Source organism: Electrophorus electricus, chromosome 1 (genome assembly GCF_013358815.1).
Source record: "Electrophorus electricus isolate fEleEle1 chromosome 1, fEleEle1.pri, whole genome shotgun sequence".
In the NCBI taxonomy this organism is placed as follows: domain Eukaryota; kingdom Metazoa; phylum Chordata; class Actinopteri; order Gymnotiformes; family Gymnotidae; genus Electrophorus; species Electrophorus electricus.
Genome location: NC_049535.1, coordinates 17,735,220 through 17,758,418, shown reverse-complemented (window position 1 = coordinate 17,758,418; position 23,199 = coordinate 17,735,220). Strand labels below are relative to the sequence as shown.

General features: G+C 43.4%; 3 protein-coding genes and 1 pseudogene across 4 annotated transcripts in view; 3 read left to right on the top strand and 1 right to left on the bottom strand.

Moving 5' to 3' along the window:
* The first annotated feature begins 451 nt into the window (after positions 1-451).
* LOC113584780 lies at positions 452-2,801 on the top strand (annotated as a pseudogene).
* A 1,026-nt stretch (positions 2,802-3,827) lies between these two features.
* On the top strand, positions 3,828-12,642 carry cfap52 (cilia and flagella associated protein 52). Its single transcript, XM_027021948.2, has 14 exons — positions 3,828-3,992; positions 4,291-4,490; positions 4,776-4,912; positions 5,421-5,549; positions 6,253-6,352; positions 6,743-6,859; positions 6,963-7,063; positions 7,362-7,532; positions 7,760-7,908; positions 8,099-8,244; positions 8,580-8,731; positions 9,228-9,330; positions 11,761-11,872; positions 12,170-12,642. Exons 1-14 carry the CDS (start codon positions 3,932-3,934, stop codon positions 12,343-12,345), a joined length of 1,854 nt encoding a protein of 617 aa, XP_026877749.2. The 5' UTR covers positions 3,828-3,931; the 3' UTR covers positions 12,346-12,642.
* A 1,085-nt stretch (positions 12,643-13,727) lies between these two features.
* LOC118242014 lies at positions 13,728-21,238 on the bottom strand. Of its 2 annotated transcripts, XM_035530127.1 has the most exons (5): positions 21,121-21,238; positions 15,761-16,114; positions 15,393-15,493; positions 14,776-14,963; positions 13,728-14,548 (listed from the first exon to the last, which is right to left on the bottom strand). In XM_035530127.1, exons 2-5 carry the CDS (start codon positions 15,815-15,817, stop codon positions 14,292-14,294), a joined length of 603 nt encoding a protein of 200 aa, XP_035386020.1. In that variant the 5' UTR covers positions 15,818-16,114; positions 21,121-21,238; the 3' UTR covers positions 13,728-14,291. The 2 variants fall into 2 exon arrangements, with proteins under 2 accessions (XP_035386020.1, XP_035386022.1); XM_035530129.1 differs by lacking the exon at positions 21,121-21,238 and having other exon boundaries at positions 15,761-16,397.
* A 92-nt stretch (positions 21,239-21,330) lies between these two features.
* Positions 21,331-23,199, top strand: part of usp43a (ubiquitin specific peptidase 43a) — a 32,952-nt gene continuing 31,083 nt past the window's right edge. The window contains exon 1 of the mRNA XM_027021929.2: positions 21,331-22,367. Coding sequence (XP_026877730.2) covers positions 21,738-22,367 — 630 coding nt within the window. The 5' untranslated portion in view covers positions 21,331-21,737. The remainder of the gene's footprint in view (positions 22,368-23,199) is intronic.

Genomic DNA, 23,199 nt, shown 5'->3' with positions numbered 1-23,199 from the left:
AAACCGGCTCCCAAAAGAATCACAACAAGCGCACGGAAACATCTGAGCAAAGACCAGGCAGGTGAGGGGCAGTTTGATGCTTGGACGTCTTGTCAAATATGCATGTAAATGATGCTGCACATGTACAGTATATTGGAAAATGGAATTGTCCTTTTCAAGTGCCAGTCATGGCCCAATACTTTAATTGCATCAAAAAATGATGCAGCTATCTCAGATCAAGACATACTCAACCTCAGGCAGCTTAATTAGTTGTGTTTACTCTAATGGATTAAATGCGAGTAGGAACTACGGAAACATATAGCATATTGTTAGTTTAGAGCAATTGTATCTGTGACGTCTGCACTTGTTACACAAACACCTGCATAACAATGCTCTTATTATAGTAGTGAATGTCAATCATTTATTGTTAGTACAGTTTACCACTTTATTTTTACAGTGGTGTCTGTCAAAAATGTTTATCTTAGAAACCAGAAGCAGCCCAAAGAGTGTCTCCATGATGACTATCTCAAAGCCAGATAGCTGGGAAGTCAGCTCCTGTCCTGGGATGAAGTATGGTCAGTATGTGGACTGGGAGAAGACTGACCATGACTCTGCTACCCGTTACCAGAAAATCCTCTCCAGTGACCACACTGAGCTGAAAGAGCTGGCTCGCTCAGGATTCTGGGCCATGCCGCACACACTCCGTGCCAGAAACTATCGGCACATCATCCAGTGCATCAGACAACATTCCAGGACAACAGACGGGGACACCTACTGTGACCTGGCAGGGCAGCTGTTTGGGGAGCACCGGACCACCTACCCCTTTCCAAAGTTCATGGAATATGGGGAGATTCCATGGTACTGCCTGAACAAAGCGGGCCTGACTTCTGTGAAGAAGATCTTGCTGTGTGCCAGTCAGCGCTTCCCTGAGGTCACATTCTGCCCAATCCTGCCAGCTCTCATCTCTCTCCTCTTGCACTACAGTGAGGAAGAGACCCAGTGCTTCCACAGTATCTGCTCACTGGTGTCATACACAGACACAAAAACAGTACATTGACTGAACCTTCCTTACCACCCATGCCTCCTGCGTGACATTCGGTGACCTGGCCAACAAGTACTGTAGAGGCATCTGCAAGTTGATCGCAAGCTCCCACCAGAGCCTCTTTGAGTTCTACTCCGACTGGATAATATGGATCTTTGCTGATCTACCAGTTAGCTATGCCATTAGAGTGTTGGATGTGTACCTGATTGAAGGCTACAAGGTCCTGTACCAGGTGGCATTAGCGCTCCTCAGCCTCTACGAGGACTCGGTGAGTTCTCGCGTGGCCTGTGTGGACGACTTCTGGCAGGACATGAAGAGATTTGTGGAGAGCATTCTCCACCACAGTAGTGGTGATGCTCTGTTTCAGAGAGCCTTCGGTATCCAATTGCCCACATGCCAAGAACTCGCCTTCCTCTACAAGGCCAACAAGCAGGCCCTGATGCAGAAGGGCATCCTAATTAAGAGGTGAGGAAGAGTATCATCAAAGTCCAAGTCTGAATTTACCTCTGTGATTTTTATATTACTCTGCTGTATGTATATAAACTGTAGGAATTCATTGAACAGTTTGATACCCCCCCATTCACATTACCTGAATTACTCCCATTTATCTCTTGTGATTTAATTAAGTCATTTGTTGGCTGATTTGCTAAAACCTTTCCTTTGTGTGTGAACTCTGTTTCTCACTCACAGTTCATACCACAGCATGGAGCTCGGCAAGTTCTGCTGAATCGTGGTGTCCAAGACGGAGATGCGGGTGTTGTGGGCCTGGATTCCGGAACGCTTTGCCCTCATCAGCCTTGTGCGTCTCTTCAGCACTGCCGATCATGCCGGGAGCCTCACTGCGTATGTCACCCCCAACCCTAAATCTGAAAGTTCTTAGATTTAAATAGGTTAAAGTGTACAGTAACATGTTTTAACAGTCGCAGCAGACATAATAACGTACAGTTAAGTAAGGACACTTTTGAGTGTCAGCATATTTAGGTGTTTCAGTACAGTGCCCTGTCCCAGATTCACATTACAGAGATCCTTCTCAGAACATCCAAGCTTCAGATATTATGAAGAATGGCTTCCTAAACACTGGATTTCTGCCTGTATTTGTAGGAACACCCGAGTAGAACATTGAACCTCCAACTTGCTGCCTGACTAATTCTTTCATCTGAAGGTTTTATTCACAGGTGGGGGGGGGGGGGACATGAGTCCAAAGTGCTGTTGCTAAGGACAGTGGATGAGGAGGCAGGTCGCCTCCCTACACAGCTGACTACATTTACTCTCTGGAAGTTAATTGTTATACAGGTGTTCCCAGTCTGGGTCCTGGGGAACCCTTAGCCACTGTTTTTGTTGTATAGTGTTCTACAGACATTCCAGGTTCTACCTGGCTCAGGTATGCTGAGAGCTGGTGTAGATGTGGATAGCATCTTTTAGGTTAGGACTGTTAACCTAAAGCATATCACAAGCAGATAGATAGATATATAAGGATTTCGAGACTTTGTCTCAAACTCTTTTGAATGACATTTGAAAACATACTGAGACATAGAGATTTTCATATTAGACACTATTACAATGCATTAGAGGCAGTACGGCACGATTCCCTGAGACAGCGTGAGAACCCAACCTGAGCAGTGATGGGTGAGAGGTGAGAGTGTGATCTCACATCTGTCCCTGTTTGCCCTGGCAGGTCTGTTGAGCGTTCTTATCTTCAGACTGGACCCTGAGGAGACATGATGGATAGAAGTGCCATTTCTTTGGCACTCAGGAATGTTTTTGTTTTCACGATATGTAAAACCTCCAGTCTGACACTGAATGCATTATGAACATGGAGCAGCATATCCCTGTCCCGATGTCTTGCATGCCGCAGACTCAGCAGACACACGGGCATCTTAAACACCACTCTGTTTTTAAGCTGACGCCAGCACTGGAGCGTCAGGGATTTTGTACAGGGGACAGATCCAAAGAGCAGAAACTAAAGGCCGGCACAGTTGCCATAACCAGAGCAAAGGTACAAAAACATCAGGCAAAGGGCAAAAGAGAATAACAGCAGAGAGACAAACCACCGGCACTCAGTATGCTTAGCCTAGGCTGAAACTACACTTCTCAAAGAGGAGGTGGATAGAGGGATTAAATAGAGAAGTTAAGACAATAACAAAATGCATCCGTTTCCTGAAGATTATGAACGATGTGGGAGTGGTTGGTTGATTTGTGAGTGAAGTGGTTTGTGACACATATATCGCATTTTCTAAACCCATTGTCCAATATTGTATCAATATTATGATTTTCAGCCATGTTAAATTAGATTTCAAACCAGGGGATAGTGAACATCAGGTAAGGAGGCTGCGACGAAAGCTGCCCCATCAGGCAGAATTCTCTGGCAGGTTGAGACTGACTGGCTGATCACGGGAGCAGCTGAATGGGCGCAGCAGACTTCACTCCTGTGGGAGCGAACACTGTTCAGGACCTTTTGCTAAAAACGCGGCTATAACTGATATTTATATGAACGAAATAATTCGAATACCTCGTTGACTTTTACCTTGTTAGCTGTTATCTATCCTGAGGTAAATATTGGCTATAACAAGTTGTTCAGCCAACATCAACCAAATATGAACACAAAATAAACAAAAGAAAAACATAGAAACGCCACACGCACGATGTCTTTGCGTGATGACGTCACTCCGCGTGAATTCACCTGCAGTTTCCATGGAGCCCATCACGTGATTAGCGTGTGCGCAGTGCTTAGGGAGCCCGAGGACTGGAACTCCACCTATCAGAGCAGCGCTCCTAGCAACAATCTCTTAGCAACAATCCCAAACAAAATGGCGCTGTTACTTAGTAACCGGCAGGTTTTTGAGTGACCGGAAGGGAACCAGGTTTATCATCGCTTGTTTTTTTGCCGTGAATTTAGATTTGTCGGATGTCATGGCGGGAAACGCACAGGAAGTGCCGAAGGTTGAGCTGGAAGCCGTTATCGGTTTCAACGGTAAGCGGGTAGGACGCTGTCCGCGCCGAACAGGGCAGTGGGAGTTCGGTGGTTCAGCTACTTGACTTGTAATCGGAAGGTTGCTGGTTCAAGTCCCACCACTGCCAAGTTGCCACTGTTGGGCCTCTGAGCGAGGCCCTTAATCCTCAATTGCTCATGTTGTACTCACTCATAATTGTAAGTTTTGCATAAACGTGTCAGATAAATGCCGTAAACGTAACCACTCAAAACCCTGGCGAGCGAGCATCTAGGTCCGCTAGTTGCGTCAGCTGCAATGAGATGTCCCCTTTCCGCCCAGGGCGTGTATTCTCGGGACTGCGAGCTCATCCCGACAGAGAACATCTCATCTACCCGCTGGGCTGCACGCTGATCATCAAACACCTGACCAGCGGCCGGCAGGGATTCCTTCACGGACACACTAACAACATTTCATGCGTGGCCGTGTCCAAAAGTGGACATTACGTCGGGTCTGGACAGGTTAACTACATGGGTTTTAAGGTGAGACTTTCGAGTGGCACACACCTGGAGCACGTTTAAGTGTCCATGCTGTTGTTTGGTTTGTCATTTGGTGATCATACAGGATCTGAAATGGACATCTTGTTTTTAGTTGCACAATAATTGTGGGTGATGACCCACTGACCTCCAGGGGTATTCAACAGGTTTACAACTACCGGTGCACCCTAAAGCCTTTATTTATAACTTTATAATACTTGATAACACTGTGATAATACTAATGATGTGTGTTTATCATTATCATTATACTAATGAACATGTGCTTCTCAGGCTGATGTTATAATCTGGGATTATGCACGAAGGGAAATCTACGCCCGCTTAATCCTCCATAAAGCAAAGGTGGAGGCACTGGCCTTCTCTCCAAATGACAAGTACCTGGTGACCCTGGGTGGCCAGGATGACGGCAGGTACCGTATCATTCTCCCTGCAGGCCTCCAAACCCCACATAGCAAACCTTCTCCACTCTCACACGAAGAGGACAAAAGAGAGCAAAATTCTTTAAAGCCTTTACAGTATGAGGGCAGATTACTTCCTGATATTTCTGGACAGAGCTACCAGTACAAGACCCACCCCCACACACACACACACCCACAAATCAGCACCATAACGAGTCAGATTTAGAGACATTAAGGGAGCTGTAATTTGAAATTTTGGAAAAGTATTACTGTCATTTCTGCTTTGTGATGCCTGAACAAACTTGTAATACAATTATAACAATTTTTCATGGTATTCTATATTATAGTGGCATACAGCAAAAACATGGACCTTGGATGTAGACTCCTGTTAGCACTTTGCTAATTCTCAGTATAATCAGTTGACCCAATGGCACAATCAGGTGAAGTGATAAGGCAGCTGTATCTGTGTTCTCCATGTGTGTCTGTGGTCTCCATGCTGATGCTTCTGGTGTGTATTCAGTATAGTCGTGTGGAACATTGAGAAGAAGGAGGCGATCTGTGGAAGCCCCGCATCTGCACACAGCGCCGGACACTGCCTTGCTGTGGGCTACACCAACCATAGTGACCACGTCTTCGTCTCAGCTGGGAAGTAAGAGAATGTGGGAATGGGTGTCCGTTATTCCTTAAAGGAATACTTTAAGAGCCAGAGAAACGATCTAGATTTCCAGAGGGAATAATCCCAGGACATAACACTCCGTAAAAGCATTCAAGAGATCTAACGCTCACATGGGAGCAGGTGTTTGTGATTAGTTGTGTATTTATGGAATATAGGGCTGTGTTAAAGGGATAAATGTGTCTTTAGTACTACAACTGCAGAGGTGTTTGATGATTGACACTGCAGCTAAAGTGAAAATAGATATTTCCTGTCACCCACTAACTAACTCTTCCTTTAAAAGATTACTCAATCATTAATTCTAAAAAGTATGCTTTAATCAGCAAACAGGGTACTGTAAAATGGATTGAAATGCTTGGTTGTAGTGTGAAAGATCTATAAATGATGTCTGTAAATTATGTCTTCAAATATTGCCCTCAAAGTTTTTTGTTGTTGTTTGGTTTGGGGTTGGAATGCTCCCGATATACTCCTACTGTCCGTAGTAGATCTATTACTAATGCATTATACATATTCAGTATATTACATACATTCAGTAATAAAGTTTATAGAGTAATACACTTTGACTCACCATGGAGACTAAGGATGTCCGTTGTAGTGCAGTGTGATGCTATGTAATGTACAGCATGGCTGTATGCTGTGAGTAATGTGGAATTTTATACCTTCCTGTTGTTTTGTGCAGTGGTACGCTCCGCGTGTGGGAGCTGGATCTGCCCAACAGGAAGATCCGACCCACGGAGTGCCAGACAGGACAGCTAAAGAGGGTCATGAAGTGCATAGAGGTGAGAAGTTTCCGAGTTCACCTGCCCCACTACCATACCAGGCAGTCCAGAGAATTTCCACAGAAATTCAGTTTTCAGTGTAAAATGTCCATGTCTTTATTGATGAGGGGATCCTGGAAGAACTATTTTTAGCTGCTGTATGGTCTCCAGATCCTAGGTTCTCTGAATTCATTTAAACTCATCAATCACTTTGAATAGAATTAGATTCTACTGTAGACAAAAAAGCATGAAGGAACCATTTTCTGTTTTGGCAAACATGAAGCTCAATTCCTACTATGCACACTAGGCCATTAAAAATATCTATGTATGATCAAATACATTTTTTAAAATTAATCCCTATGTATCCTAAATGTTGAGTTGTATGGTAACGAGGTGTGTTGCTTTTGGAAGATCCCGGAGGACGATGGTTTCTTCTACTGTGGGACCACCAGTGGAGACATCCTGAAAGTGAACATGAAGACCAGGCTTCTGACCTGCTGTGGGCCTGCCAAGCAGAAGTTCAGCCAGGTGAGTGCCAGCAGCCTGGCGGCCACGCCCCTCAGGACCAGCACAGCCTCTGGGAGGTGTCAGCAGTGCAGGTCTAACACCACCCCCCAATGTCTGTCCTCAGGGTGTGAACGCTCTCAAAATGCTGAAGACGGGTGATTTGTTGGTGGGTACAGGAGACGGCACCTTCAGCCTCTGCTCCGGGGCCAACTTCAAAACCATCAGGTAGAACCCACCTAGACAGTGTTTGTGTGTGTGTTTGTGTGTGTGTTTGTGTGTGTGTGTGTTTAGTAGTTCCCTATGGTTATGGTAGGTGTATGCTTAGGAGAATTAGTGTGTAAATGTTATCATATTATCAAAAATGTTTCTTTATTTATGGTGGTAGGGAACCACAGCACTAGACATAGCTTCACCAAAATACATTGACTGTTGGTGTTCACAGTGGCCACACTAGGATAAATTAATGAATACACAAAACCCTTGTGTATGAAGTACTAAGCCCATGTTTGCTGCTGGGGTTTAGGCGGGTGGAGCTGGAGGGGGGTGTGACATCGCTGGCTCTGCGGGGTGAGGGCCAGCAGGTGTTTGTCGGCACGGACGCTGCGCAGATCTACCGCTTCGGCTACACCGACTTCAAACCAGAGCTCATCGCCACCAACCACAGCAGCGCAGTGCATGATGTGGCCTTCCCTGCGTAAGGCACACAGTTCTACTGGAAACACCTCCAAAACACAACAAGAAAACAAAAGAATGAAGCATTTTGTTTGTACAGTTCACTGAGACCACTAAAGGGAGACAAGCATAAATTAGCCATATCATCATTTTCGCTCTCTCTCTCTCTCTCTCTCTCTCTCTCTCTCTCTCTCTCTCTCTCATTCATATATTTATATATATATATAAAAATATAATATCTCTGTTCAGTGGAAGTTCGGAGCTGTTTGCCACCTGCTCTCAGGATGACATCCGGGTTTGGCACACTGATTCCAGTAAGGAGCTGTTGAGAATACGGGTTCCCAACATGACGTGCAACGCCCTAGGCTTCACCTCGGACGGCAGGCACATCTTCAGCGGTGGGAATTACACTGCAGTGAAGTCAACATTAAACTGTTAGGGGAAAAAAGATTAAACATCAGGAATAAAGTGATCAGTCCATGTTCACCTTAAACAACTGACTGCTGTGACCTGTGACATTTAACTGTAAATCTCATTTACGTCGTTATGGTTTATTAGCTAAAATGATTTCTGGGGTTTCTGCCCTAGCCTGGAATGATGGGAAAATCCGTGTGTTCACCCCCGAGAGCGGACGGCTGGCGTTGGTTATCCACAATGCCCACAGCATGGGGGTGACGGCCATCGCGGGCACCAGGGACAGCTCACGTCTTGTCAGCGGAGGGGGGGAAGGACAGGTAAGCCAAGGGCTGAACCACTCACCATAACGGGGGCCGCCACTGTGTCCTCACCACTGCATCCTCACCACTGAATCCTCACCAATGCCTTAGAGATTTAGCATCTCCTTTCCACCCACTCCATCTGAAGTGTTAGAACCACTTCATGGTTATTCTCACGAGGGTTCTCTCTGGAACCAGAGGTTATCGCTCTGTCTATCGGTTTAGTGTGAAGTGAATTAAAGCTCAGTGTCTGGGCTAAAGCTGCCTGTCGTTTCACGGCAGTTAGCTGGCGTTTGTTCGTTCAGCTCCGTTGTGTTGAGCTCTGTGTGACGAGTACGTGCCTCGGCCTGCAGGTTCGGCTCTGGGAGATCTTGCACGGCTCCCACAAGCTGGTCACCAGTATGAAGGAGCACAAAGCGTCTGTCAATGCCATCCAGATCAAAAGCAACGACCAGGAGTGTGTGACCGCCAGCTCTGATGGAGCCTGCATAATCTGGGACCTTGTGTGAGTGTGTACGTGCACACACATACACACACATACACACACACACACACACGTACATACACGCATGCATGCATTCACACAGACACACACATGCATGCGCACATGCGCACACACACAACACAACACATACTGTATAACAGGTAATGCATGCAGTCTTTCTTTGTCGTGTGTTAATGTCAGTGTCAGATGTCAATGTTAAGCTGGACTTTAATAATTTAATAGTCTCCTACTGACTATGAGTTGTACATTCTTTGTATTCTGGGAGACCATTCAGTAGTTGTATGTTAAAATATGTTAAAATATATAAACTGAAAAATATTATTACTGTAGAAACTTGTAAGTCAACTCATCAGTTGGTGCTGTTATGTAATGCTTGTGAAGTGTATTATCAACACGGATAGGGTTCACAGCTAAAAATTATTACACATATATCACATTTATCTGTACAAAGCTTTGTTAATGGTTCTGCTCTCTCTCTTTCTCTCTTTTATATCAGGCGGTTTATAAGGAATCAGATGGTTTTGGCTAACACGCTGTTCCGAACAGTGTGCTACCATCCTGAAGAGTACCAGATCATCACCAGTGGCACAGACAGAAAGGTAGTGTGTGTGTGTGTGTGTGTGTGTGTGTGTGTGGATCTGCAATAGTACTTTAAATTGCCAAATACAGGAAGTGAGGTAGAGAGAGAGAGAGAGAGAGAGGTAGTGAGGTGGAGAGAGATTGAGGTAGAGAGAGAGAGATAGAGGTAGTGAGGTAGCAGGAAAGAGAGAGGTAGTGAGGTAGAGAGGGAGGGAGAGAGAGGTAGAGAGAGATGGAGGTAGTGAGGTAGAGTGGAAGGGAGAGAGAGATGGAGGTAGTGAGGTAGAGAGGGAGGGAGAGAGATAGAAGAAGGGAGAGCGAGATGGAGAGGGAGAGAGATAGAGATGGTGAGGTACGGAGAGACAGTAAGGGAGAGAGAGATAGAGGTAGTGAGGTAGAGAGAGAGGGAGATGTAGTGAGGTAGATGGAGAGGGAGATAGTGAGGTAGAGATGGAGAGGGAGAGAGATAGAGATGGTGAGGTAGGGAGAGACAGTAAGGGAGAGAGAGATAGAGGTAGTGAGGTAGAGAGAGAGGGAGATGTAGTGAGGTAGATGGAGAGATAGTGAGGTAGGGAGAGACAGAGATAGTGAGGTAGGGAGAGACAGTGAGGTAGAGAGAGATGGAGATAGATATCTGCCTGCCATAACATGCGCGCGCGCGCACACACACAGACTATATTACCCAGTTTATAAAAGTTATCTAACTATTTATTGTTTCCCATCTTTATTATTTATTTATTTATTTTCCTTTCTTTTCATTTCATCCCTTTCATGTCTTCCTATTATTATTATTATTATTATTATTATTATTATTATTATTATTTCAGACCAATTACAGTTCTCTTCAAGTTCTTTATCATAAGAGAATTTCCATTAACCATTACCATTAACTCTCTCTCTCACTCTCTCTCTCTCTCATTCATATATATATATATAAATATTTTTAGCTGTGTTTCCTCACTCAGTTGGGCCTGAAACACAGTTCAGCATTAACACCACACTAACACTACATTAACACACACTAACACTACACTAACACTACAAAAGCTCAGGACCAGAACATAACAGCAGACCAATCAGAATCACCCAAATTACAAAACAACTCAAAACTACATCACTCAATCAAAATCACAGTGTAAAATGGAGTGTTATTTGGCCCTAAATCTACAGTACAGCGTGGCAAATTACCTAAACGCACTTCTGATCTAAAACTGAGCTCCATCTGACCAAGTACAGATTCAGTGGTGTGAGCCTGGGCACAGAGACCAGCAGACATTAACAGTCCTGGTTCCCTATAGAGCAGAGACTGTGGCAGCAGTGCCAGGACTAGAAGATCTAGACACAGCTGCACTTTCTAACTGTACAAAATTAACCCAGATTAGACATAAATTCTTTACCAAAATTAGCCACATATTCCCCGAGTTTAAAAGGCTTGCCATATGAACGTAAAGAGTTCAGAACACTGGCAGCGCTGTACGTTTACTCCTGCCACAGTCTGATATTATTATTGTTGTTGTTGTTGTTGTTGTTGGTAATAGGAGTATTGTTGTAGTTGTGGTGGTGGTGGTAATGGGAGTATTGGTGTAGTTGTTGTTAATAATAAAAATAATAATAATAATAATATTATTAGTATTATTAATAAATTTTTTTGTTGGTAATATGAGTATTGTAGTTATATTATAATTGGCAGTGCTGTACGTTCACTCCTGCCACACTCTGAGGGACAGTGAGTGACCGTGTCAGACATCAGAGATACAGACGTTTAACATTATTATATTTTATATTTATATATTATTATAAAAAATATTTTATATTATAAAGATAACAGTTAAAGTAATAATGGTAATAGTATTGCTGTTGATTATATTATTATTTCTATTATTGTTAATTTCTTCATCAAAGGTTTGGCAATACAAATGTAAATATTTGTCATTCCAATAAAGCAGAGAGAGAAAGAGAGAGAGAGAGAGAGAGAGAGAGAGAGAGAGAGAGAGACAGAGACACACACACAGAGACACAGAGACACAGGGTAAGCTTTTTTGCACTCCTGTGGATATGATGCACTAAAGGTGTCTTTTGCCAGAGAGCCCATCTGCTGCTGCAGGACTGAGCTGCCACATCTTATTAAAGCCTCACTACCCCCCTCCCCCATCTGTCTCACTGCCAGCCTGTCTTTCTGTATCTACTGCCTCCCTCTCATGTTAGCTATGGGAAAGTGTGGAGTCATCAAAGGAAAGCATAATCAGGGGCCTGAGGTTGGAAGCAAAAGAGAGCTAATAATATGGCAATCCACGCATACGGCAGACGCAGACAACCGGCTTCAGACACGCTGCCTCATGTCCTCTCAAACCAGGAAGAGCCCCCTCAGTTTAGCAGACCTGCTACTATAACGCGTCTGATTCAGCAAATTATGGACTTTTCCATAAATTGACCCTCAACCCTTTGCACAGATTGGCTACTGGGAGGTGTACGACGGTTCGGCCATACGCGAACTGGAGGCGTCCCTGTCAGGGGCAGTTAACGCCATGTGCCTCACCCAGGACGGGGGTCACTTTGTGAGCGGTGAGTAAGGAGAAGGAGATCTCTTTTACTTCTCTCATCGGCATCATATAACTACGTAATAAAGGTTACACAGTGATACTGTGGCCTGATTACAACATAATACCTCGCATAGAAACGTCTGCTGGACAAGGTGGGACTGCCCAGACCTTTATGTTGGAATTGGTGGACTTTATTGTCAATAGTGGATTTGTGTTAGCAATGGTTGGTTAAGCATGGGCCAAAGAACCCGATCATGGTAGCCTCTACTGAATGTACAAAGATTGTGCTTCCAATGTCCTGCACTGCTCTTCCCCGCAGGTGGAGACGACAAGCTCCTGAAGGTGTGGAGCTACTCCGACGGTGAGGTCACACACGTGGGCGTCGGCCACAGCGGCAACATCACCAGCGTTCGGATCTGCCCCAACGACAGGAACATCGTGAGCACCAGCGAAGATGGCGCTATCCTGAGGTGGAGATTCCCCCACCCCTCATAGAGCTCCACCCGAACTCTCCCACCACCTGGCCTGTTTTGACCGCACCCCGGACTGGGCCACGGCCACACAATTACAAACAAACAAATTATGGATTAAAGCTGACATTCTTTTGCTCACTGAATGATTTTTTTTTTTGCTTGAGAGAATGATAAAAATAACATTATCTTCAGGTCTTACAAAAACAGATAAAGATACAGTACGAGACCCAAATACTGATTCTCAAATCCTGCCAGACCGCTAGACTGCATTTTTTATTAAATAACGAATAAATATTTTAAAAATGCATCATGAAATCAAGGGCTAGAACGGACTGTGGGTGTTTTGTAAATCCAGAAAAGTAAATTCAGAATCCTCAGGTGAAGATGGGTGAGGATTCTGGTGAAGTCTTAGTCCACAGCAGGACCCTGTCCACAGCAAGATCATGTCCACAGCAGGATCCCATCAAAAGCAAGTTCCTGTCTACAGTGGGACCCTGTCCACAACAAAACATCTGCAAGGACAGAAGTCATTGATGTTAAATCATTCCCTTATGCACCAGTTTCAGGTTGATCTCAGTGCAGTGAATGTTTGCACCCACACACCAGTTGAAGCAGTGTGCTTTAAGCAGGTTCATGGTGTTTGATTTTTTTTTTTTTTTTTTAAATGAGAATTTTGGAAGTGAGGTAACCAATGGAAGCAACTTCGCCAGCTTCACCTTCATGTAGCTCAGGTGTTGGACTGGTCCACACTATAGCAGTAGTCATATGATAGAAATGTTACATAACATGCGAATACTTAAAGATGAGCTAATGTATACTTTAATGTATAATGAATGGTGATTATATTCAAATAGGTAATAAACGTGTTTCCATAAGTAAATAAATCAACTTTTAAAAAAGCCATTATGAGATAGATGCCATTATTTTAAATACTAGTACAGTTTGTCACACATTTTTGAGTTGCACCTGTATTGAACAGTAATGCTTAGAAGTAAGGTGTTGCAAAAGCAGTGTTTGGTAAGTGAGCTAGCATCCAGGATGCACGGAACCGGCGAGTGTGGCTGAGCTGGGGATTGAACTGGCCTGGTGCCAGTTTGCCCATCACCATTAAGCAGTGAGTGGAGGAGCTGCAGTCATGGCCAGGGTTAGCGCTTGCTCCCCTCCCAGCTGGGGTTGTCTCTGGGCCTCTCTAATGCATGCGCTTCAGAGGCGGGGTGGCCTGACCCTGGCACTTCTGTGCTGCTCGAGGGATCGTAATAGCCAAAGCTGTATTCCCACAGCAGTATTTCTGATGCAGCACCAAGGCTGAGAGGGCATGATGTTTTGTAATATGAAAGCTTGGTATCTTACTGAATATGCTATGAACAAACCCACAAGATGACTTGCAAATTCATTAAGGTTTATTAGGCTGCTATATCAAGCACAACAGGGAAGGCAGAGTGAGGGAATTTATACAGTATTTGTTTTCATGAGTATTTGTGCAATTGGCAAGATTAATGTTGGAATAAGCCTTGTCAATTCAATTTGGGGCATTTTCGATTAATCCAGGGTGAACAGCAGTGTTCCACTGAATGTTGAATAGATTTTGTCATTGTTTCCAACCTTGTTTTCTCGTTGCAGCCTCACGTAGACCGTGTCTCCTTTCCTCAGCTCAGTTGTGACTGCGTTTGAGGCACTCTCCCCAATGACAGAGGAGCTCCTCGTGATTAGATACGCCAGGGTCGATACCAGCTCACTGCCATTTTTAAAAATGCCCAGGTTAGTCAGGGGCGACATCGCCAAGAAATGGAGAGAGAACGCATAGACGCCCTTCACGGGAGCCGTGAAGATCCCTGGAAAAACATCCACCTGTTTCCAGCAGGTCCGTAGGAATTTTCTCATTTGTATTCGCTTTTCAATTGTTTCTGAACAATGAAAACTCGAAAGTAAAATATGAAAGTGCCCCATTAACATCATAATTATGAAAATTCAATAATAAACATGATTAATTTCTTTCATAGGTATGAAGGTGATTATCCATTTGATAAGCATCATAGTGATTACACTAAATCTTTCCTTGGTTTTATTCAGCCCACAACTGTAGCAAACAGTGCTTTTGTTCAGACCTGTTTGTGGGTTGTATGCATGACCAAAGTTGGTTATCGCTTTTCCATACACCAGTGTGTCACCATGTGCACCTGATGATTGTATCGAGGCCGTGAATGCCACCTGTGGTTTGGCTAAAGCTGCAAAATAAAAAAACGAAAACCATAATTAAACGCAACAACATTCCAATAATTACAGACATCGATGCCATGAATTCAAGCTACTCACAAGAGGACTCTTACCTGGGTTTCAAATTCTTTTGATATTAAACTCAAATTACTACGAAAACAACCTGAACATTGTTCTCAGTAATATATAACAATTGTAACCATGTGTACTTTTGTACTCTTAGAGAAAGCGTATCAACCTTGGGATGTTTTACTCAGTTCCAGCACGTGAGCATCAGTGGCGTCGATTCTGGTCTGTAGTTCCTTCTGCTTCCTCTCCGAGTCTTCTAGCTTTGTTTGAAGCTCCAGCTTGGTAGCAGCCAGTCTCTCTTGCAGAGTCAGCAAAGCCTTCACAATCGCATCCACGTCATCGTCACCACTGGCTCCGCTGTCCGTTAGAGATTTATGTGTTCGAAATGCATTAAACTTTAAATCCTACTGATCACTGCCAAACACTCTTGATTGAAATACAAAACGATGTGTGTGTCCGTGCACATGCTGGGTTCGCCTGGAAGCGGTTTTTCGTAACTGGTTATTATGGCACCTCAGTGTTCTGTGTACTTGCAAACACGTTCAGTATGATTCATCATTTCTATCTTAATTCTCCTTTGCAAAGTTTATAGCATTTGAAAAGTCTTTTTTTAAGTTGTGAAACAAACACTAATGCCTTTATATAAAAAGATACATTGTTTTATGCTGTCATAAGAAAACAACTTGAGAACAACTTCATGATACAAAATGCCAGTTAGTCCTTATTTTCTTATCTCCCTGATTTTTCACATAATGATTTGGGTTCATGTAGGCAGGTAGAACTCACACATTCTGAAGGTCCAGACTGTTGTTTCCGGTGGCCAGAGCACCACGGACACAGATGAGTGCAGAAAGCAAGAGAAATGCTGTTTCAAAGTGCCTGAACTCCTGTGGCATCACACATATGTACCAACATACAGTACAGTACAATGTAAGTGCTTAACCACAGTGTTTGCACTTGAAATGCACTGCATGCATAGTTAGCTATGAATTGCTATGTCTTACGTATTTATAAGTCTGTAAATATTCCATTAATTTTTTACCACTAGAAAGGCAAGACAATATGACTGAATTTTAATCTGGCTATATTAATGAATGTCACAATAAAATATTGTGAACAATAAGCATATGGCACGAAAAAGAAAGTTGTCTTACCATAATAATGATTTGAATTTTCAGATCTCCTTGAACTGCAAATCCTGAGATGATCATGTGAGATTGACAACCATTTTTATATCTGCTCAGGTCCCTACCCACAATGCAAGTCAGGTGTGTAGTAAGACTGACATTGCCATTTACTTTAACTGCCCTGGAAAACTGTTCAACCTCCAAAACATGCAACTTTATTGAGGCCAACAATGAAATACTATATTTGCCACAGATGTATTTTTCACTTCAGCTGAATTCCACTGTTAACTTTCTCAGGTATGATATCCAGTCTGTCCCCACTCAGACGATTTCATCCGATTTGGTTCATTCCGTGAGTTGATTTCAGTCAGTTTAACATATCTGCAATTAAAAAATTCACTGACAGATCAATCTGTATCAGTAAAAATATTCCAAGAACATGGATGATGTTTGAAATTAGAAAATCAGAGTACACAAGTCACAACAGGATGTCATGCTGCTTTTTTGCTGCTTGTTAAATGAAAAACTCACACGGTTCCATGACTAATCTATAAGTGAAGTCTGTCTGATGATTTTCTCCAATTTACGAGTTCTTGGATACTCAGAGTTTGAAGCTGCTGAATGACATGCAATCATTCTTGAAGAACCAAGCATGTAGTTCGGTTCCCTTTTTCTGGACCAAACAAGAAAATTACGCACCTGCTCAGGCGGTCTCGGTCCTCTTATTTGGTGCTCACCAAAGTTTGAAAGGAAGCACTTATGCTAACAAATCGCAGTAACAGATCAAATCACGCCATGCCTAATTTTAAATCGAACCAAAGCTACCAATTCTCAAGTTCAAGTTCGGTTTATTTGTCACATACATAGTCATACACAGTATAACCTGCAGTGAAATGGTTGAGAGTGCTCTGTCCAAACTGAGGAGAAAGAAAACAGGGGTGCATAGAGAAATATATTCTATATATGTACAAAAATATATTAACAATGTATGTACAATATATGTATAATATGATTATATACACAATGTACAATGTATATGGTTGTGTGTATATATGTATGTACACAATGTACAGAATGTACAGATCCATTTTGTAAAATGGCATATTTACAGTTTTTATGTTACATGGTGGTAATAGTGGACATGGTACATGGTGGACTTATGTAGTTTATGGTGGAGAAGCTTGTCCTGTGTTATTTCACTGTGTTATGTCCGTGGGAAACAGTGACAGTTCACAGTAAAATGAAACTTGCATCATCTTATAACATAAAATATTGGTTCTTATCAACAACTGTAGATTTCCTGTGACGTTGTTACACAATATGTCTGACCGATCTTAAATTGCTAGTTTGGAAATAAGATATTTTGTGAAGTCATAGTTTAGATTTTTGCAGTTAACATGTCTCTCAGTTGCTGAACTTCTATACTGTACACACACACACACACACACACACACACACACACATACAGAGGCCATCGGTATAGTCTTATGGGTCCCATGCTACAGCATTGAACATCGCTTTTGAAACAGACAGTCAGTGCTCAGACTGAACTATTGCACTTTCTAACAGACTGAAAGGTGACTAGACAGTGTATAACATCACTTACTTTGACTTGTACCATTATTTGACCTAATCAACAGGTAGGCCAAGCTAGTCAGTATTGTCACCTAGACAGTTAACAATGTGATCTAGATGTTCACGCCTACAACCTACCATTAGGTTGCACATCAACACTACCATCAGGCTAAGTCAGTGGGCCAAGTCTTCCTATCGCCTCCATTTCACAGGACTAATGAACCCCTGAACCTCACAGACAAGGAAAGCAGGTGAACACAACTATACAAAGTTCATTTAAATGTCCATCAATTCATACACAACACAATAAGACCACACCACTGGCACCCAGAGGTCTGGGCAATAAGCACCGCTTGCATACGTCTACAACTCCAAGAAGCAGTCTGCACTCATCACAGCTAGGCCCTTCTCCCCACAGGGCACTTAGAAGATAAACAGCTGTGGTAAACACAAAAGAGCCAACAAATAAAAGCCACACCCAGAGAGTACCACATGATGCCGTCTTTAATAGTCTCAGGAATCAAACAGGGTGAGGTTGCCTCCACTGTCTTCCCAGCTGCCCTCTGACAGAATAAATCCCTCAGGAAGAAGCTCTGCTCCTTATCCTGAGTGCTCTCGCCTCCTGGAGCCACAGAGCTGCACTCTGCGTCTCACTGGGCCTCTGTATACACCACTCAATAAATGCCTGTACAATTAAAACATTGGACAGAAACTTGGGAAGGCACCAAAGAAGTCTATAAGAGGGAAGTAATAGCATTCCTTTAAATATACTCAACAGCATTGATGAAGTACCTTCCCACAGTACCACTGTCGCCTTTACCAGGTCATTCACCACATTACTGGGCTCTTCCCTCATCCTGGCTGTCTCTGTCTCTTTTTATACCATGGTACAGTCTATTAGGATCCTTTCACACTAATGCACCAATTAGTCCCAAGTGGAGATTTCCCTCCCGTCACAAAAATAAAAGTCCACAAGTGCAACATAATACAAAATATACAAACAATAAAATCAGAAAATAATACATCCTGACACTGACTAACTATGTATCTGGGGATTTAGAGACCATTTTTTTAAATGACAAATTTTCAGATAGAGAATTGATTAGCTAACTTCTTGACTTACCTGACCCATGTCTGCTACACACATAGACATGGATATTATCAGGATTCCATAAAGTGCATGTAGTTAAGTGATGTTAGCCTTCCTGTCTGATGATAGCCTTAAGCTGACTATGATGTCTTTTGGCTCCATTTTGCATTATGGACTCATATAAAATCTTAAGTTGGTGTTTTTAAATATTATTTGTCATGCACCCCACTACGTGCATTTTGGCACATTTGAAATTTAAATTTAAAACCAATAAAGTTAAGTGTGCAAAGCAATCAGTGGAAACTGAACTTCAGTTCTTTTATTCTCTTTTAACCTGGCGGATAAGCTAATGGGGCAACGTTGGATAAACATTAGTGGGAACCAGGTAATACACTAACTCACTGAGTCCAATAGTTAAAACGCACATGCTAAAGGAGTCTACCTAACCACTTGTCAATCGAGCTAACATTAAAGAACAGAAAACTGTATTTACCACTGCATAACTGAATAAGGAAAGTTCATTGCATGGAACTGATATACCGTGAACCTCAAACTCTGCTGTCAACTCCTTCAAATGTAAATCCCACACAAGCAAAACAGGGTCATTATCAGACCAGTTCCAGAAACCCTACACTGTTATCTAATAGTCTTAACTAAAATTTACGCCCCTACAATTTGCATACACCAGCCCACATTCTACCCCACAGGCAGCTACTGGTGGGTCTAGATTTGCAGTAAAACCTCACTGTTTATGGCTATACTTTGATGAGAAATGGGTTATAGTTATGGACAGAAATCTCCCATGTGCCTGCACGTCACACTGAGAGATCATTTATTCAGTACTAACAGGTATTACTTTCTCAAAGAATTATGTCTTAGTTTTGTTTTTGAAGATCACAGATATAAAATGCCACTTTATTTCTAGTTTGCATGTCATTCATATAATTAATGCAATAATCATATCTGATCAAAATATGTAACTGTCAGTCAGAGTTGCACAACTGTTGCACAGTTACTCTACCTAAGTGGTTAGTGGGAATGTCTGAAAATGGCAGTCAGTACAGTCAGTACTGCTATTTCTTCACATGTTTTGCTATGAAAGAAACATGAGGCAACTAGCAGAATAAATAATTTGTGAAAGTATAGCAGGTGCTCTGATCACAAAAGATGCACATTTATTCCAGGTATTAAGAAGAACAATTTCAAAAACAGGATAAACCCAGTACTAAACACCACAGGATAAACCCAGCAACAAACACCACAGTATAAACCCAGTACTAAACACCACAGGATAAACCCAGTACTAATCACCACAGGATAAATCCAGTACTAAACACCACAGTATAAACCCAGTACTAAACACCACAGGATAAACCCAGCAACAAACACCACAGTATAAACCCAGTACTAAACACCACAGTATAAACCCAGTACTAATCACCACAGGATAAATCCAGTACTAAACACCACAGTATAAACCCAGTACTAAACACCACAGGATAAACCCAGTACTAAACACCACAGTATAAACACAGTACTAACACCACAAACATACAGTGTCACAAATGACCCAGAAGTTTACAGCACCTGCTACTGATTTTCAGCTAAATGAACTGGACTTTTCCCGGTGCTGCATCATAATAGCACTACAATGTAAAGCAGGTGATAGTGTAGCCTTGTACAGTTTTTCAAAATGAGGAATGTTAATTTGGTTTGTATTCTTATTATTGAGTATGCGGAGTGAGATTTTTTTGCCCGGCTGGGTTTTGTGTCTTACAGAATTACTCAGTGTGACATCTGGCGTATGTGCCTCAGTCAGCCATTCTCAGACAAACACTGACACTGTGCTAAAGATGTGTGGAGAACTGGATGCATTTTGCTTGCAGATTTGACCATAACCACCAGAGGGAGACACGGGCATAATTTTGCAAGTAACTCTTTTTTTTTCCCTTGCAAAACAAGAGATAGACATATTGAGTTTTTCTGGGTTCATACCACTTCAGCATGCCAAAAAATAAAAGTGAGAAAGGTAGTGTGAGTGAGTGAAAAATATGTGCTACATAGACAGAGAGAAAGAGAGAGAGAGAGAGAGAAAGAAAAGATAAACAATAAGCTTTTCTGCACTCCTGTGGATATGATGCGTCTTTTGCCAGAGAGCCCATCTGCTGCTGCAGGACTGAGCTGCCACGTCTTATTACAGACACACACACTACTACCTTCTCTCTCTCTCTCTCTCTCTCTCTCTCTCTCTCTCTCTCTCTCTCTTTCTCTCTCTTTCTCTCTCTCTCTCTCTCTCTCTCTCTCCCCCCCCCCCCCCCCCATATGCTATGCTCTCTAGGTCTCTCTCCTGTGTCCCTGATACCTAACAAGATCATTCCTCATGTAGACCTCCCCTGGGAGAACATACAGATGGGGATCCACCACATGGAGGAATCAAACCCTTAAACACATCTCTATTATAAGTTCTGTATTAAAATACTACCTTTAATTATTCTATAGTTTTGTAGTAATATAATTAAAATTCTGATGTGTAAAATTCACAATATAACACAATATAACAACAAAAATATTTAAAATAACACAGTATGCTTAATAAGAACCAAAATTCAACAAATAAATAAACAAAAATAAACTATGAAAAGAATAAAAAACTATAAAAGAAATGTTCTATTTGACCCTTTCGACATCAGGTGCGTTAGCGCAGGTGTGCTGTAAAACTCACCTGAGCAGGAAAGAAGCGTAACAGCAGAGGGCTCCTGTATCCCTCACACAACAGGCAGATAAAGGCATAATACATCTGTTGTCATTTACAACAAGTGGGTTATACCGCATATGCGCTAGGCGGGCGGTTAGAGCGCGAGTTTATCAGTTGTAATGCTCAGTCATTCCACGCGGACGGGCCGACTGCGCCAGTCTGTGCAGTGGCGGGTGCTCGCGCTGATGAGGTGTCTGTGAAGGACTTCGGTCCTCCCAGTAGCCTGGAAACCAAACCAAACCGGATTCGCGCTGGGAAGGTAAAACCGCCGGCCATTCATATAGAAGCAAGCACCGGCATCACCCCGGATAAACCGAGCGCGCCTGCAATAGGAGACCAATGCATTCCAACGAGGAAGTGTGTCGCGCGAGCGTGGAACCAGGGACTTCATACCGACTGTGTGCAGGTGCAGCAGACAGTAATGGCCACGCGAAACTACGGGAGCGGGACGGATCGGAATGTCTGGATATTAGTCATGGGTGTTGACACAGAGACCCAAGCGCTTGAGTGCCGGTATTCCGCGCAGGAAGCTCGCACGAACAGGTGGCTGCGCCTTCATAACTCACATCACAGGGACTTATTACATGTGCGTCGCGTTCTGCTCTCCGCTTAGGAACATGGAAACCTCCAAGCAAAAGGAGGAGCGCGCAATGAACGCCAAATCTGCCAAAGACAAGAAGCGCAAATCCCCCAAGGCGTTCCGCAGGACATCGCTGAAATCGCTGGGGAACTTTATTAATAAGGTTTTGAAAACTTTGGGCACTTTGTCTCAAGTCGGCAACGTCGAGCAGCCAGACACTGAGGAGGACGACGGCGGGTTCGGGGACGGCGCGGCGCGCGCGCTGAGCGCCGGTTCGGGGAAGTGCAAACCCGACGGCAGAGACGACTTCAAAAAGAGCGGCACCGTGTCGACCCAAGGACCCGTCAGGGACAGGCTGTCATGGCCGTGCGGCGATAAGACCCCGGGCGTCCAGGGCTTGAAAAATCATGGGAACACCTGTTTCATGAACGCGGTCATCCAGTGCCTGAGCAACACCGACCTGTTGGCGGAGCATCTCGGGCTGGAGCAGTATAAAGCGGAGCAGAGGAGAGCCCACGGCCTCAGACAGGAGGGGCTCCAGCCAGCTAAGGGGGAGGTCACGGAGCGACTGGCCTCGCTGGTCAGGGCACTGTGGACGCTGGAGTACACGCCGCAGCTTTCGGTGGACTTCAAGGTGGGTTCTGGTCTGGGCAGAAGGCTTGGCTGTAGAGGAGCCAGGGGCCAGTGAAGTTTTAGTGCTGCACACCTTCACAGGTAAATCACAAGGAGACCATGTCCTATAGGACCAAAACCTGCCGTTTTATAAAAATAAATCCGGAATAAAGGGTGTTTATTACACTGTTATTAGCAAATGTGTTATTTTGAATTAGATTTGTGGAATTAACAGTTCGTATTATGGGCTTAGTGTAGGTTAGTATAGCAGCTTAGCACGTTTTCAACCTCATAATAAACGTAGGTTACGTGCCATTTCCGTGTTTGGTGCAAGTATGCAGGTGGGCGGAGCCACCGCTCTCTCTCAGGGGAATTACCTGGCGGGTTGGCGAGCGCGTGCTTTCTACGTCCACTGTGAACCTGGCGGCCATTATTATAGAACTACTATATACTATAGTATTACAGTCAGGAGCAAATAGCCATTGTTCGCTGACTGTAGTGTGTTAGATAGCAACATTATAAATAGTTCATATCCCTCTGCAACCTTAAAAACCGGAGGTGAGAAGTCATTAAATTTAGAGGTCTGTAACAGAAAAAGGTCTGGTTTGAAAAGAGTGAGAAAGTAAGACAGTGTTGTTGGGCTTTGCGCTCAGTTTATGGTTCCTACCGAAATCTCAGCACCTCCAGGTCCATGAGAGCTGAGGAAGTCATGAGGAGTAATGGCTGCATGTCAGTGGGTCATATTTAGAGTGTCAGTGGTACAGGGCTCAGAGAGTGGCCTTAATGGCCCAGCTTCATAAACATAAACATATATGTACTTTGTGTCACCTCAGTACTTTTTAACTGTGTCTCAG

Excerpts from the sequence above, each read along its gene's own strand:
- cfap52 (XM_027021948.2), top strand. The coding sequence starts at position 3,932 with ATGGCGGGAAACGCACAGGAAGTGCCGAAGGTTGAGCTGGAAGCCGTT. Across the intron at positions 4,491-4,775 it reads TTAACTACATGGGTTTTAAG|GCTGATGTTATAATCTGGGA; the intron begins GTGAGACTTTCG and ends TGTGCTTCTCAG. Across the intron at positions 5,550-6,252 it reads GTCTTCGTCTCAGCTGGGAA|TGGTACGCTCCGCGTGTGGG; the intron begins GTAAGAGAATGT and ends TGTTTTGTGCAG.
- LOC118242014 (XM_035530127.1), bottom strand. The coding sequence starts at position 15,817 with ATGATCATCTCAGGATTTGCAGTTCAAGGAGATCTGAAAATTCAAATC. Across the intron at positions 15,494-15,760 it reads AAATTCAAATCATTATTATG|GAGTTCAGGCACTTTGAAAC; the intron begins GTAAGACAACTT and ends GTGATGCCACAG. Across the intron at positions 14,549-14,775 it reads ACTGAGTAAAACATCCCAAG|CTTTAGCCAAACCACAGGTG; the intron begins GTTGATACGCTT and ends TTTATTTTGCAG.